Consider the following 17,288-nt stretch of genomic DNA (forward strand, 5'->3'; position numbering starts at 1 on the left):
TACAACCTTTTTATAAACATCTTTTAGGACAGTGGTGGCGTGTGTGTCTGACAGGCTCTTTCTACCAACCTGCAGATTGTTCACCTGTCAAGGAAGACACTTTAGCTGATTTCAATTTTGATGAATTTTTGCACATTCTTCTCACTGGGCTTGGCCTGCTTATCTGGATTAGTGCACTGAAATTTTGTTTTCAGTTGAAGAATATTTTGAGGGTCTGCTTCCTGAATACTCTGTTTGATTGGAAATATGGATAGGTCTTTCCAGAAATTAAGAACATCTGACCACTTTCTTATCTAACAATAAAATCATCAGAGGCCCAGGAAGAAGAGAATAATATTATGGATGCATTTTAAAGGCTAAGTGCACGTAAGGTTTTTTAAAAGAACAGGAATCAGCACAAATGAGATTTTGTTTGGCCTTTTTTTCCATTCTCTTCAAGGAGGATTGCTCTACTGCGCAAGCTTAGCTTGGGTGTCTCTCTTTATTAGTTTAATTATAATCATTGGAGATTATGCTTAAAAAAATTAGAAATATCTTTATTTCAGGTCACTGAAACTTGTGTGAAATGTGGCTTTGTGCTTTCAATTTTTTTTCCAGCTCTTTCTCTCCTCTTTCTCTCTCTCTCTCTTTCTCTCACTCTTTCCCTTTTTCCTGTTTCTCTTTTGTGGTGATTTTATTTTAAAGTATTGAATTTTTTAGATATTTGTCTCTTGTTTTGACATTTGATTTATTGAATCCCAAAATTCTTAATTTACTAGTAATATAATTGTTCTGTTTGCAAGTCTCGTTTATGCTACTGTAGTTTTCAGATTTTGAGTTTTACTACAGTAAAGCAGTCGTATGTCTGACACATTTTGGATTTAAGCAAGAGAGTCCAAAATGTCTCAAGTGGAGTTAATATTTTGTTTTTGTTATCCCCCTGCTTTTCTAAGAGCTGAATCATTTTCTTTTTTTGTTGTGTTTGTTTCTTTTTTTACAGCAATACGGCCACTTAGCATGTCTTACAGTTTTGACTTGTCAGGTAAAATGTGCTGCACCACCTGACGTGGTTGTTGTGCTTATTGTGAAATTTGTTCCATCTGTTTGTTGAATTCCCATCTAAGAAAGAAACTTGAAGGGATTCTTCCAAGATATGGTCAGTGAAAATAAAAAAAATAGATAAATTAGTTATTAATACTTACATTTCCTTTGCCATAAAAAGATGCCTAGGTACAGGAAACATCTGCATTTCACCTGAAATACAGAGTGTATTCACCAGAATGCTGCAATTCTGCTTAAATTAATAAACAAAATAAGGTGATCCAGAGCTATTCCAGACTCTTAAAATGATCGCAGAGTTCAGCATCGCCTTCAAGTCTGATTTATTGATGGATAAATCTGACTTCTATGTCTTTGCACTCACTTTTTGACTAGACCATCTTTTGCAGTACTTCATTTCTTACCAGGATCCTAAAACTAGCATTGAACTTCATCTACCTTTCTAGATTAAATGAAATATCCCTATGTATATTGATCTGGAAAGAAACTGGCAGTTCTACAGTGTCTTTACGGTGAAAGCTTTGTGAGGTATGAAATCAAAGACCTTCACCAACAAAGAGGCTAAACCTTCCCTCTTTACTTGTTAAAAAAATAAGGTTTGCTGGTACAGAGGATCCAAAAGGTGACCCTTCATCCACTATCTAATATAAATGTTCAGGTTTCCTCTGGTGAGCCATTAGTTAGGACATGCAGCAGCTCTATGAACCTGTTGCCCATTGCATTGATACTGCAATGTCAGATAGCCTAGTAGCCAGAAAATAATTCATCCCTCATTATACACTAACTTTCCAGGATGATCAGGCCCAAAATTTCCATCATTGATGTTGGAAATATTCAACATCAGCTTTAAAGTTTGTTGGCAGAGGAAATGGCTAGCTTTCATCTAATTTCCCCTAGGTGACTCTCAAAAAGGTCTCCAAATAAATCCATGCACTTTGCACCACCTCCCCTCCTTCCTCTGAGTTACAGATAGAAACATCTCATCTAGGACTTCAGCACAGTTCACATCCTCAGTGTTTCCATGCATCCTTTAGCCTCATCTGGTTATTTTCCCCACAGAAAGGCATCATCTGACTGAAATGCTGGCATATTGTGTGAACTAGAAAGACCACATAGAAGTTTTACCTAAAAAATACAGCATTTATGTAATGTGAGAACACAGTTCACAAGTGGCATATCTGTGAATGTGGCTCCCTATTCTGACTGAGCCAAGGAAACAGCTTGCCACTGTTGAGAGGGGAGGAGGGAATCTCACTGCTCCCCAGGCTCCCCTCTAAGCATGTGATTCTCCCCCTTCTCTGTGTCAGTCCTGCTCATTTATTCACAGGAGGACCATCTTAAACTCCTGTAACCCAGGAACAAACACTTTTAATATTTTTTACCAGGTTGTTCTGCTCTTTTAGTGATTGAAACCTGCCTACTATCTGATCAGATGATCAGAGAGCTGGCTGAGGAGGGCAGCTGATGAGCAGGGGTGGAAGGGAAGAAAGAACAGGCTCTGCTGTCAGAGGTGGTGACAAGCTGTTAATGCAGCTCGAGCCTTTTTGTGAAACCTTACACTCGTGGTGCGTGGTGCAGCTACTACAGCTGTCTGCTGGGATTCACATTACAGATGTACATGGCATCATATTTTACTCCACTGAAAGCTGCAGGGTCCCCAGGGCCTCAGATAGAAGCATAAACAGGCAAACTTATGTTTTCAAAAAGTATTGCTACTTTCAGATGTGCCAAAAGTTCTAGTTTTAAGAATATAAAGCTGAATATGCCAGTGACCAGCTAAAGGGAAATGTTCAGATCTGTCTTTCTATGTGTGTCTGTCTGCTTCTTCTTTTGCCTTGCATTTCTAAGAGTTCTGAGACATCCTCATTTGTTGAAATCCAAACAATATTCTGTAATCCATTAATTCATAACCATAATATTTTTATTTTGAATAACTAGCTTTAAAAATCTGTACTGTACTTGGATTTGCTGGTTTTGACTGACCACTGAAGAACTCTTCCTGGTTTCTTTATCCATCTCCCGAATGTGATTGGTTTTGTTTTTTGCAAGTCATGTGGTTCTCAGCAAGTAGCATCATATGGCGTGACTGAGTGATCTGATAAAGTGTCCTTAGAAGTAAATTCAGGATGATTAAAACATTCCACTTAGGTAGATGTGAGACACCAGATGAGCAGTACAAGTGAATTAGATGGGTTGGGATATTGATAGTAAGCAGATAAGCAGTAATATTGGATGCTGCTGCTTTGCGTGCTTTTACTTTTTTCATTCTTTTAGAGGCAGAGAGGCTGTACTGTGCTTTCATCACTGCTTGCACACACTTGCTTTTTCACTGCTTTCATTGCACTCTGCTTGATGGAATTGCTGTCCCAAAAACCCCACAAACCAGCTGAAAAAGAGAAGTGTTTCCTGCTAAGTGCTAAAGGACGGGTGCAGGTTTCCATTACTCATGCTGCCTGAGATGGGGAGGATGCAGAATCCTGAGAAGACTTTTGCTGGCACCAAGCCAGTGTAGTTGGTGTGTCACAGTGCCCAGCTCCACACATCTGCCTGCTGTTCTCCTGAAGAGAAGAGGAGGGGCTCCTGGGGTCTCCTTTTACACTGCTTTTTCCTTCTGGTAGAATAGAAGGAGCAAGTGGTAGCCACCTGTAGTGAGAGGTACTCAGATAACAACTGGGGACCAGGGCAGTCATTACCCACTTCCTCTAATAGAAAAATAGCTGAAAAGCAGCCTCATTTCAATGCAGTGCTGGATGCAGCTCAAAAGTCATTGCCACTCTTAACACTCGAGTTCTTACCTCAGAGCTGTGTGCATTGCTGCTTTGAAGTTGTTATTTCAGAAACAGTTTGTACATTTTGGGGGAAGGGGGGAACTGGGAGGTGGGCGGGGAGAGAAGAGGAAACTGAAGCATTTAACACCAAATTTCATGGGGATTATTACTTTTAGATTATGTCTGTCTCAGACCAGTGGGAGGCAGAAGCTCCAGCAGGTCTTTGTAAACTGTTTAGCTTACATAGCCCAGTGATAGATGGGATGCAAACACAGCAAAAGACTGATTTATTAGTTTTCAGGTTTGAATTCAACATCTGAAGTCCAGTGAAATGAGCACACCTCTGTTACTTTTACTCTTTATGTAATATGTCCCACCATATTATGACATAATAGCCAGCAAAAAGCAAACATATAATAATTCTGCAAATCCATCTTAGCCTTCTTTTAAACTCAGTGTAAAAAATTATAATCCCAAGGAGTACATTGCCTGTATAGAAGAAACTTTAGGTTTCTGTCATCACTCTTGGCCGAGGAGAGCTGGTTAGGAAGCAGACAGCATATGGTTACATGGCTGCTGAGGTTTGCATGTAATTTGTGGTCTGCTTAATTCCTTGTTTCTCGAGACATAATCTTACATGTAAATAATGGCACATTTCATATTATCCTACAGTGGGGTTTTTTGTCTCCCCCTTCCTAAGGCTGGTCAGGGAAGCCCAACACAAAGATCAAGCAATCAAATCAAGGCCTTGCCTTCTCTCATTTGCCTATTGTAATGAAAGCTGAGAGAAAATCTGAAAAGAAACCAAACACAATCATCCAATTTTCAGGTACTGTTCACTGTACTTGCTGCCTGAAAACACAGAGAAATGACACTTCCTCAGCGTGTCTGGTCTGACTCTCTAATAAATTCTTAACCCCAGGCTATTACTCACACAAGCCTTTTTAAATATCATTGAAATCATCTTCAAAACATTTAAGTGTTCTATGAACCTAGAGATTGTAAACTACTATCCATTTTTAAAAAAAATTATCTAAGTTTTGTTTCAAAGAATTGTCCATTGATTTCTTCTGTCATGTTCATATTTATAAGATTTAGTCTCTTTGTTGCTTCTGACTTGTTTATCCTAAATAATTTTGTCTTGTTTATGATAGTGTACAATTATTCGTCACCTGCAAATGTTTCTGTTGTCCAAACAGATCACTAAAACAGCTTAAACAAACTAATCATTTTTTGGTCTATGTCTGCTAACAGATTCTGGTTTTAATTTTAGAACAAGGCTTTTTTCATGAAATCTGTTTGTTGAAACTCAAATGTTTCAAAATTTGAGTCAATGTTTCATGATCTTTTCCTTAAATTATGATAATCCATTTATTCACATGGATTCAGTACTGTAAGTGCAAGAATGATAAATTGAACTTGATTGATCAAGTGGATTTTATAGATTGGACTGTTTTCTAATTTTATTCTTTTTTTATTATTATTATTCTTTAGTGCTTGCAAGTTGCAAAAACTCCCTGTTTTTTTACTCTAGAGGAAAGAATGGTGATAAATTACATTTCCTACTGAAGAAACCTTGAAAACAACTACTATGATGGATTGTCTTCTTGATTCACCTAAAATTTCTTTGGTGTTTCAAGAAGACTTGAATCAACATATGAGCAACTCAGCAATATGTATGAACAACTCACATGTGCCTGACTTTAAATAACAGCTGCTTTAGGCTTCCGAGATCTTGACTGGCTACATAAATTCCTTTCAAAATGGACCAGAGAGTTCCATTTCTGAGGCCCTAAAAAAATTTGGCCTATATTCCTAGGGGAGAAAAAAAAGCAAGCAAACAAACAAAAACCACCAGAAAACAATTTTTGATGTGAAAACACGTTTCACCACCTGCCATAGGGAGTGTCTGGTGGTGTCCCCCCTTTTTCCTTTCCCCAGGCCTATCGTGTGTTTTGCTTTTTGGCAGGAGGGCAGTGCTGCTGGCCCTTCCATCATTTATCTCCCAGTGAGTCCAGCCGTGCTTACAGAGCATTCTTCACCCTCCCTACCATCAGGCAGGGGAGTCCCCACCCAGGGGGTTTAGGGCAGAAGGGGCACCACCTTTGGCTGTTGTGTGGGTGGAGCTGGGGCTGCTTCCTTGGACGGTCTGTTCCGGAACCACCCTGTGCCATCCAAAGACAAATCAAAGGTTTTTCTTGCTCACTTGGGAAACCCAGAACTTCTTCAGTCAGCTACATGCCAGCTACATATGTGGTCTCAAGAAGTGTCACTGGCAGCAGGGAGGGGAGGCAGTTTGGGTTTTGTTTTCCTGCTGTCTCTTTCTGGAATTGCGTTGGGATGCTGTCAGAGCAGGAATGCATTTGATGTGGGGGACGCCCATGTTGTACCCACAGAAATCTAGGAGGAAGAAAACTCATGACCTATTAGCCATTGTGGTAGTCAGGACACCCATTAGCAAAGCCTTTGAAGATAGGAAGTGAGGGTTAGGGAGTCTAAGTCTTTGATTGCAGCTCTTTGTCAGAAGGACCTGAAGGCAGTAATAACACTGTAGTACAGAGATTCATAGGCCTGGAATGTCACCATGACTTTATTAGCCCAAATAATTGCCTTTTCTTATACTCCCAGTTAAAGATATGATTTTTATAGCCACTGTAATGCACTCCCTCTCCTTTTTAAATCCATTTCCAGCATTTAACAATAACCTGGATAATTCTTTAAAATACATATATTGGTTTAACTTATTCATTTTCTTAGTTTATTTCAATAGGTGCTATGGTGAGAATGTTGTTAAACAGACCTACTTCTGTAGCTGTGCTTTGTGTAGTCTGTAGCTTTGATTTACCTGGTGCAAGGATATCTTTATCCATGCAAATGGTGTTGCAGCAGGAGTGACTGTCTGTTTATACCAGGGCAACTGTGTAAGTCATTCTAAATGATGTGTGAGTACTTGCATTGTCGGCACTGTGAATATCTGGGTGATATCATTTCCCTGTCACAGTCCTCCCAGTAACCTAAGGTACAAGTCACTTGACCTTCTGTGCCTCTTTTCACCATGTGTAAAAATGGGAATAATTACTCATCATTACCCTAGCCTTATAATACCCGGAGGTACCTTGTTATTACAAGGCTGGGGAAGGAGTCCTATAATTACATGAACAGAAAAACACATTTGTAGAAAGACCAGCTGCTTAGACATACATGCAGATGGGAGATTAAAAGCTTCTCTTCCTTGTCCCTCCAACATCATTTTCTTCAGATTGGAATACTGTACTTTGTACTTTTACAGGGATAAAACTGATTTATCAGACCAAACTCAAAGCTCTCCTAAAATATCAAAGGCTAGGTCATTATCTTAACGTCTAAAGCTAAGCTAGGCTAAGCACAGCAGACCCAAAGCTTACATTATCCAAGATGCATCTTCATTGCACTCTGGCAGAAATCCTAAGTAATTTACTCAGTGGAGTTACATCCTTGTAAAAGTTATGTAGATGAAAATAGAGCTGGAGCCTCATGTTCCTGCTGTTCCATGAAGGTCTGACCTCTCAGACCTGTTTTTAATACAAACAGCCAAGCAAGCCCAAGAGTTGTGCATGTGTTTGATGAACACTCATTATTGACCTCATTTTCATTCCTTCTCTATCCTGCAGAGTAAAGGGCAATTCTGTCCTCACAGGAAAAACTGGGTTTGCTCCATGCTAAACCTCCTAATTTCTGTGTGGTGTTGTCTTCAGATTCACTGAAAACCCACTTGCCCAGATATGGTTGTGCATTCTTCTGGTCCTTGTTACATAGTTAATTACAGACTGTACGTTGAAGGAAGAATATTTTCGGGTTTAACACAGGCAATTTTTTTAAAGCTGATTGGTGTTGGTGTGAGGTTGGGTTTTAGCATTATGCAATGCTGCTTTTTTGCACTGCTTTCATTCTTTCATACTGCTTCTGTACTGCAAGCCATTGCCTGTAATTGTCTGAGCGGTGAATCACTAAAAGTAAAATAATTGCACAGATCCAACTATCACAATAATTTTTTTTCCTTTTGTGTATATTGCCTCGACAGTAAGATTTGAGAAGGCAAAATGCATTTCAGGTGCAAACACCAATTGTTCTGTTTCTTTTGGTAGATGTACCGACGCCAGAGGCTGGCAGAAAATTAGTGGATGCCTCTGTAGTGAACGGCGGCCCGGCACCCCAAGGAAAGCAGAACGGGGCCACACAGGCGACAGTGCAACGCAAGAGACTCCTTAAGGCTCCCACGTTGGCTGAGCTTGACAGCTCAGATTCAGAGGTAAAAAATCAGGACACAACTTGATTCTCGATTTGTCAGAACTGAGTCTTGCTTCTTAGTTTGCTGAACTGATCAGATGAGAAGTGACTGTGCAAATTATAATCCGAATTTTCCATGGCTGCTTTGTCAGCCCACAGAACTTCAAAAATACTAGATCAGACCCAAAAAAGGAGAATGCTCTTTTGAAAGATTAAATGGTAATTTTGGCCTTAAACCCACATTTGCTTACTTTCCTAAATGCCCAGTATCTGTCCACAGTGTGTTTGTAGCAATTATGCTTTTGGGAATTTAGGAAAGTACATAGCACCCTTCTGGCACTCATGCAGTAGCTGCTAAAGGACTCAGATGTGGGGCTAGCTTCACCATAAAAGCTGTTAATAAAGAGCACCAGCTGTGCCAGAGGGGTTGCAGTTTGCTGCAAATGTCAGTGCATTAATTTGCTATATAAGATTGGGAACAAACACCCCAAAAATGTGTCACGGATAGGGACAAGCAAAGAGCACTCAGATGGAGAAAAAATTTTGAATTCATCCACTCCAAATGAAGAGTTAAAGATTTAAAAAAGCATTAAAAGGAGAAAACCTTAAAAAGCTTTTTAGCTTCAAAGCTGCATTATATATGATCCTCAGGAAGCACCAACATTACATCCTCAAGAATGAGCTTTGTCTTCTGGACCAGTAGTGTTATTAATTGAGTTTGGACCTTTCTGAAAGTTAAGCTGTCTGGAAAGCACATGCAGGCAGGCTTTATTCACAGAGGATAATTTTAGCCTGGGGAAAGCAGTCTTCCCTGACTCTTTTTCTCTCTTGTAAATGGGAAAGGAGGGGTTTCCTGACAGGGTGGTTACAAAGGCGTCTATCTGAAAGACAGGAGGCTGGGAAGAAATATATGTGGGGAGAAATTTATCTCTTTGCATACTTTCTGATCTGTGAAAGGTTGTCCCTCTTTAGGGTTATCCTGTGGGTGACTTGTGTGGGTGCATAATTTGGTGCATCTGTTCTGAAAGCAGAAGAGATTTGCATTCTGAGATCACTCATCAGTCTTTAAAATTACAATAGAGGCTATATGTGGTTTGTTAATATGAATGAAGCTGGGCAGGATGCAGGAATACTAAGATCTGTCACTGAGAGTTGGGTGTTACAGCCTGTACCTCTGTGTATCCTGAAGCATCATGCTATTTCACACAGGAAAATAAGCAGAAGTCAGTAAAAGAAAATTGTGTAATGGGAAATGTGAAATGCTTCTTGTAGAAGGGAAAAATAAAACGTCTAAACATGACTATTGATTAGGGAATAAGTGTAGGCAAGCAAAGTGGTATGGAACAAGCTCTGGAACATACAGCAAAAGATAAATTGAAAATAAATCAACCACATTGAGCTGTCACGGAGAACAGATGCTGGACTAGTTTGAGTCAATAGAAATAGCTGATGAAGCAAGTGAGATGATAAAGATGCTCAGCAGAATACTGGTTGGGCTCAGGAAGAGTGCTAAGGTAGTGAAAATAAACTGAAGGGAGTTTGGGTGAAGTTTTTCAAGGTGGTGAAGGACATAGAACATGGGAAGAGAGTGAAGATTGCTCTGTCCAAATGTTTTATTTCTTCCCTGACTTTTACTTTGTATGTAACACAGAGAAGAGTCTGTGTGTTGTTCTGATTGCCTGTAAATGACTCGGCCACCTCTTTGTCTGCAGTTTGAATTGGGCTTAACCCATTTGGAGTTACTCACTGGGAGTGAAATTATTACTGTGTTGTGCCCTAAATTACAGGCTGGAAATACCTGCACTGCTGAGCTGTGGACCTCCAAATGAGCTGTGATGCAGATGCATTTTCTTCCCCATGGATCCCCTTTGTTCTTTCATCAGCGTTGCAATGCAGGCTGTGTCCCAATACTCAGTGTAGCCAGGCAGAGGTGAAAGGCAAGGTCTGATACAGCCCCATGCCCATTTTCTATCAAGGATGAATATTATATAAATTCTACCTTCTTTCTGTCCTTGCTTTTTCTTCATCACCACTAAAATCACAGATTCCAGGGGGCATGGAACAGGAAGTGCCATTTTGCTTTGTGTGGCTAAGAGAAGTAGCAATCTAATAGTCACTTTCATACAGATTAAAAAATTGTCTCTTCCTAACGATGCTACAGTTATCTGGCTAAAAATTTTGTCTGTACTATATTTAGATGTTTTAAGCTGCAGCTTTCTCAGTAACTGTAAAATTCTAATTGTTTGACACTCTGGAGAAGTGCAGAGTCCTGGATTTTGGCTTTGATCCAACCTCAAACGTAAAATGTCAGATAGTCTAAAACAATAGTCAACAGCTGCTGTATAGATATTAAGGAATTCATGCAGTGGTTCATCAGGACTTCCTACACAAGATTTCATTCTCAAAAGAAAGCCCTCTATGTTTGAGAAATTGTAGGACAGAAATAGCACTGTCAGTGCATGTGTTTGTGCACAGAAGAAGTAATTTGAAATTACTAACCTTGAGTACCTGTTGTCTAAGTAGGATTTTATGTCCAATTTAATTTCCTCCTGGCTTCTGTTTTCCATGTCTTGGCTTATACTTATTTTTTATACTTAGCCACTGGCTCCAACAGTTCATTCTTTAGAATAACAGAAAAGCTTACTTAGTTCTTCATCCTAGCTCTTTAGCTTCTCTGGCAATGGTAAACTTGTCGTCTACTCAGAACAATCTGACTTCTACAAAGTGAAAAGTTGAGTAGTTCCCTTTGTTCAGGGCTGTTCTCTTTCTCAAAATGTAAATATTTTACTCTAGGATTGTGATCACTCTTGCACCCCTTCTAAAGGACAATGCATCCAATTGTCACGGAGGTTCTCCTTTGGTCTTTTGAGGCAACCATGCAGCAATATGCAGAGCTGTCTTAGCCAGCTCTGTAGCTGAATTGTACTGCTTTCTGCAAGTAAAACAGCTGATGTAGCTCAGTGTGCTGCTCAAGCTTCCTTGCAAGCTTCCCATCACAAGTGTTTTCGTGGGGTCACAACTGAAATGTTAGAGTGAACATACTGTTTTGGGATGTGAGCTGGTGTAAGACCTCCTGCAGAGTACTGTGTTGTGGCAAAGAGGTGGGAACAATGTCCTCAAATAGAACACCTACCCTTGGGCTAAGCCTAAAGGACAGATCACCTGATGGGAATTTGTAGAGCCCTGTGTCCTGTGATGCGTGGTGCTCATTGAGGTGATCCTGCCAGCTTTTCCTTCTGACTTGCTGTTACCAAAGAAGGCAATCTTTCAGCCAGTGGAGATTTTCAGCTAAGGAAATCTGTGAGAGAGAAGCTTAGCCACTTGCTGGATTTTAGGGCAGGTCACTTATTTGATCTGTAAATCTTGGCAGTCTAAATGATGTTGAGTCTTTTTGGTTGAAAGCATTCACGTTAGAGGTAAAGAGCGTTCAAGCTCAGTCCTTCAGCACTCTTCATTTGGGAGGCTTCTGTGATGATCTCTTTCTGGTACCAAGTGGCTGAAGACAGGCTTTAGGTGACAGCAAAGGATTTAATAATTTGGGTGGCAGAAAGCTTTAGATAGCTGAGAGCTGTTTAGTCAAAGCCCATTTCACTTTCCTTCATCTTACAGGAGTTGCCCTTGGCTGTTGAGAGGAAGCATGCAGATACAGTGAATGAGATTTCCTTTAAATATAGAAGAAAGGAAAAACACACCAGGATTGGGAATTAGGGAACAGTGCAGTCAAATTCAGTTTAATTTCTCTTCACCTGAGTCACTTGTGTGAGAGGCTGTCCTTCCTCTGGAGGCCAGAGAAATCTAAGTGCTAATTCCTTGTTAATGTGAGCTATAAAGCTGTGTTAACATACCTGCTATAGCTGCAAATCCCTAGGAGTGTTTAAATACTACAAGGGAAATTAACAGTTTACAGTGGATTCATGCACCTCTCTCCTGATCTTGTTCTTTCATTCTGCAGTTAAACACACTGAATTCAAATAATGTACCATTTATTCCACTTTTTAAAAAAAACAGAGCGCTGAAATTCTCTTTGCTCAGTACTGTGCAAGTCAATGTTTTTCTCAAGACTTCTAGGACTCTTAGTGACCGAATGGTCCAAAATGTCTTTGATAGCTTGTGTTTTCTGTGTGCTAAAAAGCAGTAGAAGAACTAAAACAGTACCTGAGATTTCTGTTTCTTTCCCTCTTGCCACACAGGAGGAATCAGTGCACCAGTCAGGAAGTAGCAGCAGCATCTCCCCCTCACAAGTGGAAGACCCCTCTCAAGAAGGAACCAGCAGCAGAAAGAGTGAGTTATGAGAGAGCCCGGTGGCTGCTTTTACTCACCTCTGTTGTCTTCTGTGCTATGAACTTTGTCTCATACTTATGTGGAAAGCTGAAGTGGAATGTTGTCAATGGAATAAACTTCTAAAGCTGAACCCTGCTGAATGGGTGAAGTGTGATAAACATTTGGAAGGCATTAGCCTCCACTCTGGGTGGAAATCTATGTGAAACAGGTTTCACATCCTTTCAGGGATGAAACCTGTAGGGCTGTATGTAGGACTGTAGGACTGTAGAGGAAGTCAGAAGTGAATGGAGGAGATTGCTCAGCTACGCTCATCTCATAAAATAATTTTGTGCTATGGAAGCGTGTTCTAACCTAAGACCAATTTAAAAGTTTCCTCCATCTCTGCCACTGTGCGAGTGTTTGAAAGACACTCAGCAATCACCAGTATTTCCCAAAAATACTTACTGGGAAAAGGGCGAGATCTGGCCTTTTTTTTCAGGCATAGTTATTGCGGGTTTTACTGTGTAACAATATTTTTAATTTGTTTGAAGCATTTCAGTTTCATTTGGAAGGTTTTGTAATGAGCTGTGTATTCTGTGCATGTGTTTTCTGTATATGATGGTGAAATAATGAGAACAATATCCTGAAACACCTCAGTATGGATATGTAACTTCAGCCACCAGTAGTAGGAATTCTAGCAAATCAGTGGCTGGATTTATGAGCAATGTTATCCAACAGTCTCTCATAGAAGAACTAACTTGTTTGTACTGATTGAATCCTTAGTGCCTCCAAAGTTCTTGCCCATATCGTCCACGCCGCAGCCCGAGAGACGGCAGCCGCCTCAGAGACGACACTCCATTGAAAAGGAAACACCAACCAATGTGAGACAGTTCCTACCCCCTTCAAAACAGAGCTCCAGGTCACTTGTAAGTGGAGTGGGTGGTAGGAGAGAGAAAAAGAGGAATGCTAAGAGTATAATGAAAATTAAAACTTGGCTTCAGTGTGATTAGAACATGACCCAAAGAAAACTCCTCAATTCAGAAATAGCTCTTGGATACTAAAGGTGTTTTGAAATCAAGATTTGAACTTTGTCTCTCTAACATATTTATCCAAAATCCCAGGTACAGGTGCCTCAGAAAACATTTGCACTGTGATTAGGACTCCGGGTAAACCACGTGTCTTGATTTTCGTTTCAGAATGTAACCAAAACAGATGAACTTCACCTTACTGATATTCCACTTGAATAGAGACAATTCCAAAGCAGTGGATCTATTTTGGGATTTGGGGGAATTTTTTTAGTTGTTGGAAGTATTGCAGCTAATAACTGGATGAATTGAATGATTTCTTTTCTTCCCACCTTAAGAACTTGCCTGGTAATGTTTATACATACGAAAGCTCTTTCAGTAATCCAAATCAAGGTTTGTCTGTGTTGCTTTGTTGAAGTTACTGAGGCAAAAACCTGTTTTACTGCTTGAAAAGAAAGTACAGTGCATTTGATCAATTAGCTTTAATTGAGAACAGTTCTCCAGCAGAGTACAAACAGCAAAGGGTATGAAATCCTGGTTCGTTTATGTTGGCATACTGATTAGTGCATTGTAATTTCATGCAGGGTATGTTCCTTGTCTCTTTTCCTACCAGCAGGGTTTCAGAGTGTGCCCCATGAGGTGCTGGTGAATAGAGAAATCAATAAACACATCCGAGTTTTTAAAGGAAGGGAATATTCACTTGCCCTGTCTTGTAGTGCAGTGGTGTTAAAGGGCTTTGAAGAGCATTTTTGTCGGCCCAAGAGATGACAGCCGGGATCCAAACCTATTAGATGATGAAGCTGATCAGTTCTAGGGAAAATACCTCTAAATATCCCCACAATGGGCTTTTCCTTTTCAGAGGTCTGCTGGATCTTATTACGTCCTTCCAAGTAGAATGTAGTTTTTTATTCCAGGTGCAGGTCAGGTAGTAACATGTGGATAAATGCACAGCCCAGGTGGATATCTCCTGCCAAAGTGAACTTGGAGCAGGATGTATTGCAGCAGACCCATACTGGAGAGCTCCTTCAGCATGTGTTTGAAGTCACTGTCACATAAAATGGGTTGCTCTGGCACCTCCTACTGCAGGAGGTGGAAACCTGTGGAAAGCCAGTCTTTATTTTCTGGTAAGCCCGGTGTCATTCACAGACAAATAGTTCAAAGGGAGGATGGGAGAAAGCATCCTGTGTTATACTGAGACATTTGCTCCATCACACTTCTAGTGTATGAGTGTGCTACATTGTAATATTAACCTTGTGTTTCAGAGGATAATGCAATTTAAAATCTTATATGAGGCTGTTGTTTTAAATAGGTCAACCAAGTTCTTACCAGGATCTTCTTGACCACATACATACTCTCACTCTGTCAGTCTGTTCATTGACATATGCCTAGAAAAATACATTAAAAATAAAACCATTGGAGATAAACTAATTCAATTATTCCGTTCCCCCTGAAAAATACTAAAGGAAAAGGGAGAAAAAGCCATTAGATAAGTCAGGCTAATTTGGGAACAGATGGGAAGGGTTTTACTAGTTTCTTTTGTGCTTAGGGGGGATTTTTGTTTGTTTTGGTGGGGGTTTTTTTTTTTGGTTTTGTTTTGTTTTTAATCTCTAGAGAACTGTCACCTAGCTTGGTTTTGACTTTGAAGTGAAAAAGAAGGAAGCTGGTAGTGAAACGATGTTCTGTTAATAAGAACCTATTTTATTTGACGGCTTGAGAGCTAATTCTTTAACTTGGCAATAGTGCCCTCTAGGGTGTAACAGACACCTCCCTCAACACTCTTGCTTTTCATTTTGGGAGATGTGTTCTGGTATGCTGGCACTGGCCCAGTTCCACACTTTGGCTTTCTGCAACTCTCTCCTTCCCGGAGGGATGCCGACCTCTCTCAGTGGCTGCTCCAGATGTTGCACCTGTGAAATTGCCATTCCCAGAGTGAATGCTTCTCAATAAGTGCAGAGTATTATTTATTTTTTCTATGACCTCACGCTTCTTTATCCCTTCCTCCAGGATTGATGGAGTTTCATTTCTTATCACCAGCTCCTGTGACCCTGGTTTCTCTCCAAGGTGAAAGAGGCCTTGTCAGCAAATAGCTGCCAAAGCCAGTGAAACCAGGCAGGGGTTTGCTACAGTCTCTTAGCAGGATTAGCAGGAAACTGCTCTGTCTTGCATACTAACGATGGTTTTGTGAACTGGCATCTCATCAGGCAGAGGTAGTTAGGCCCAAGTAGGTGGGGAGGGGAAACAGACTTGGAAAAGTGCCAAACACAGCCCTTTTGACATGTCACCCTGCCAGTGGTACATGGAAAGGCAGGGTGGCTCAGTGATTTTGGGGGGGGGGGGGGGGTCGGCCTTGGTGGTTGCTGTAGTGAGCTGATTTGGTGCTTAATCAGTGAGATCAATTCAGTGTCCTGAGATTTACCTGTGGGGGCCTTTGCAGTCTGTTTGCTTTTTTAATTATTTTTATTATCATTATTTTTTTTGTCATCATCCAGAGGACCAAAGCTAATGGTTTCATTTATACACAGCATTCGCTTCTCTGCTTCCTATCTATTGTTCAGGTTCCTAGGATAACCAGTTTATTTCCAAGGATGACTTTCAGACCACTTTTTTCAACTATGCAAACAGCTTCTCTGCTCAGCTCTCATCCCGTTGAAGCAGCCATGTGTGGGGTGGCAGGGGCTATGTACTATCTCTGTGAGAGAGCTTTTGCCAGCAGGTGGAAACCCGCAAAGGTTTGCCTCTTTTTGCTGGCTTTGGAAATCACCTTCACCAGCATGTTCCCTCCTAGGGGAGCACTTCCTCAGCTGTGGCAAGAATTACAGCTTAGGCTGGGACATTGCACCTGATTGACTTTGATTTCAATGTGTGTAGGATATTTGTGTGTCTTCAATCACTTCACGGGGAAAAGAAATCAATTCTGAAAGGACAGCAAACTAAAAATGCAACATCACCAGATTATCAATGGGACAGACCTTAAATATTACAGCACATGAAGATCCTACAGCAAAAATCCAGCAAAACTATTGTGATCCTTGGACTATGTTTAAAAGATTGAGGTTTTATGTTTCTCCCAAGGTACACTATGTAGAATGGGAGGGCACTTGTAATCTGCTTTACTTGAAAACCCACATATTGTTTTGGTCCTCAGCACACTTGTATATCAGAACTTGCAGAATAGCTCATATCCATCTATCAGGGAAGGCAAATCCACTGAAAATAAAAAGTAATTAATTTACTCCTATGTTAACTGAACATTAATGAATTAATTTTTCCTTCTTTTTGTTGTCCCAGCCAATAAGTGGAAGGAGGAAGGAAGTTGTAGGAGAGTTTATAGTCGAGATATACAACTGACCTTTTAGAAATGTGTAGTCTGCAAAAGAAGCAAGAGTTTAGACTGCCTGACTAATTGTGAATTGCAGAATTTAGAGGCCACTCTGGCACTCATTCATTTTGCAATTTACTAATGCAACTCATTTGAATGTCTAGTGACATCCTTTAATGAGAAGAAGGAATGCATTAGAGTAAAAATGTGTTACTCATAAGAACCTATTAGGTGTGTATACCCTGAGAATGACCTACAAAGCACATTATGGGTATGCAATTCTTACTACCTGCTTTTCCTGCATAAAAAAATTATACATACACACTTTAAGGTATAGTGTTTATAAAATGATTGTATAGTCAGAGTTAATCCAGTCCCCAAGAGGATCAGGGACACTTCAAGTTCAAAATAGTATTTGCAAATAATATTTTTTCCCCTTTATAAATAAGCATATTGGCTTGTGTTTAATATTAAGAAGAGTATTGAGTGTAATTCTGGAAAATCAAGACTATTCAAAGCACATTTTGTCTTTACCATGTTCTGTCATATGTGAGTATTGCAGAGTACTCTCACTTGGAGCTGCCGAATTTGGGTGCAGGTTTGGAAGTTTGA

General features: G+C 40.2%; 1 protein-coding gene across 4 annotated transcripts in view; it reads left to right on the forward strand.

Moving 5' to 3' along the window:
• The window catches only part of SPIRE1 (spire type actin nucleation factor 1), a 126,527-nt gene that overhangs the window by 100,053 nt on the left and 9,186 nt on the right, over nucleotides 1–17,288 (forward strand). Inside the window, exons 9-12 of one of the 4 annotated variants that reach the window (XR_009488042.1) lie at nucleotides 7,931–8,094; nucleotides 12,263–12,353; nucleotides 13,116–13,258; nucleotides 15,913–17,274. Coding sequence is in view for 3 of the 4 variants with exons in the window: in XM_059857750.1 (XP_059713733.1) it covers nucleotides 7,931–8,094; nucleotides 12,263–12,353; nucleotides 13,116–13,258; nucleotides 15,913–16,086 (572 nt within the window). In the remaining variant the exon portion in view is untranslated. The remainder of the gene's footprint in view (nucleotides 1–7,930; nucleotides 8,095–12,262; nucleotides 12,354–13,115; nucleotides 13,259–15,912; nucleotides 17,275–17,288) is intronic. The other 3 variants (XM_059857758.1, XM_059857750.1, XM_059857766.1) reach the window with 3 other exon arrangements.

This window comes from Haemorhous mexicanus, chromosome 1 (assembly GCF_027477595.1).
Source record: "Haemorhous mexicanus isolate bHaeMex1 chromosome 1, bHaeMex1.pri, whole genome shotgun sequence".
NCBI classification, from domain to species: Eukaryota; Metazoa; Chordata; class Aves; order Passeriformes; family Fringillidae; genus Haemorhous; species Haemorhous mexicanus.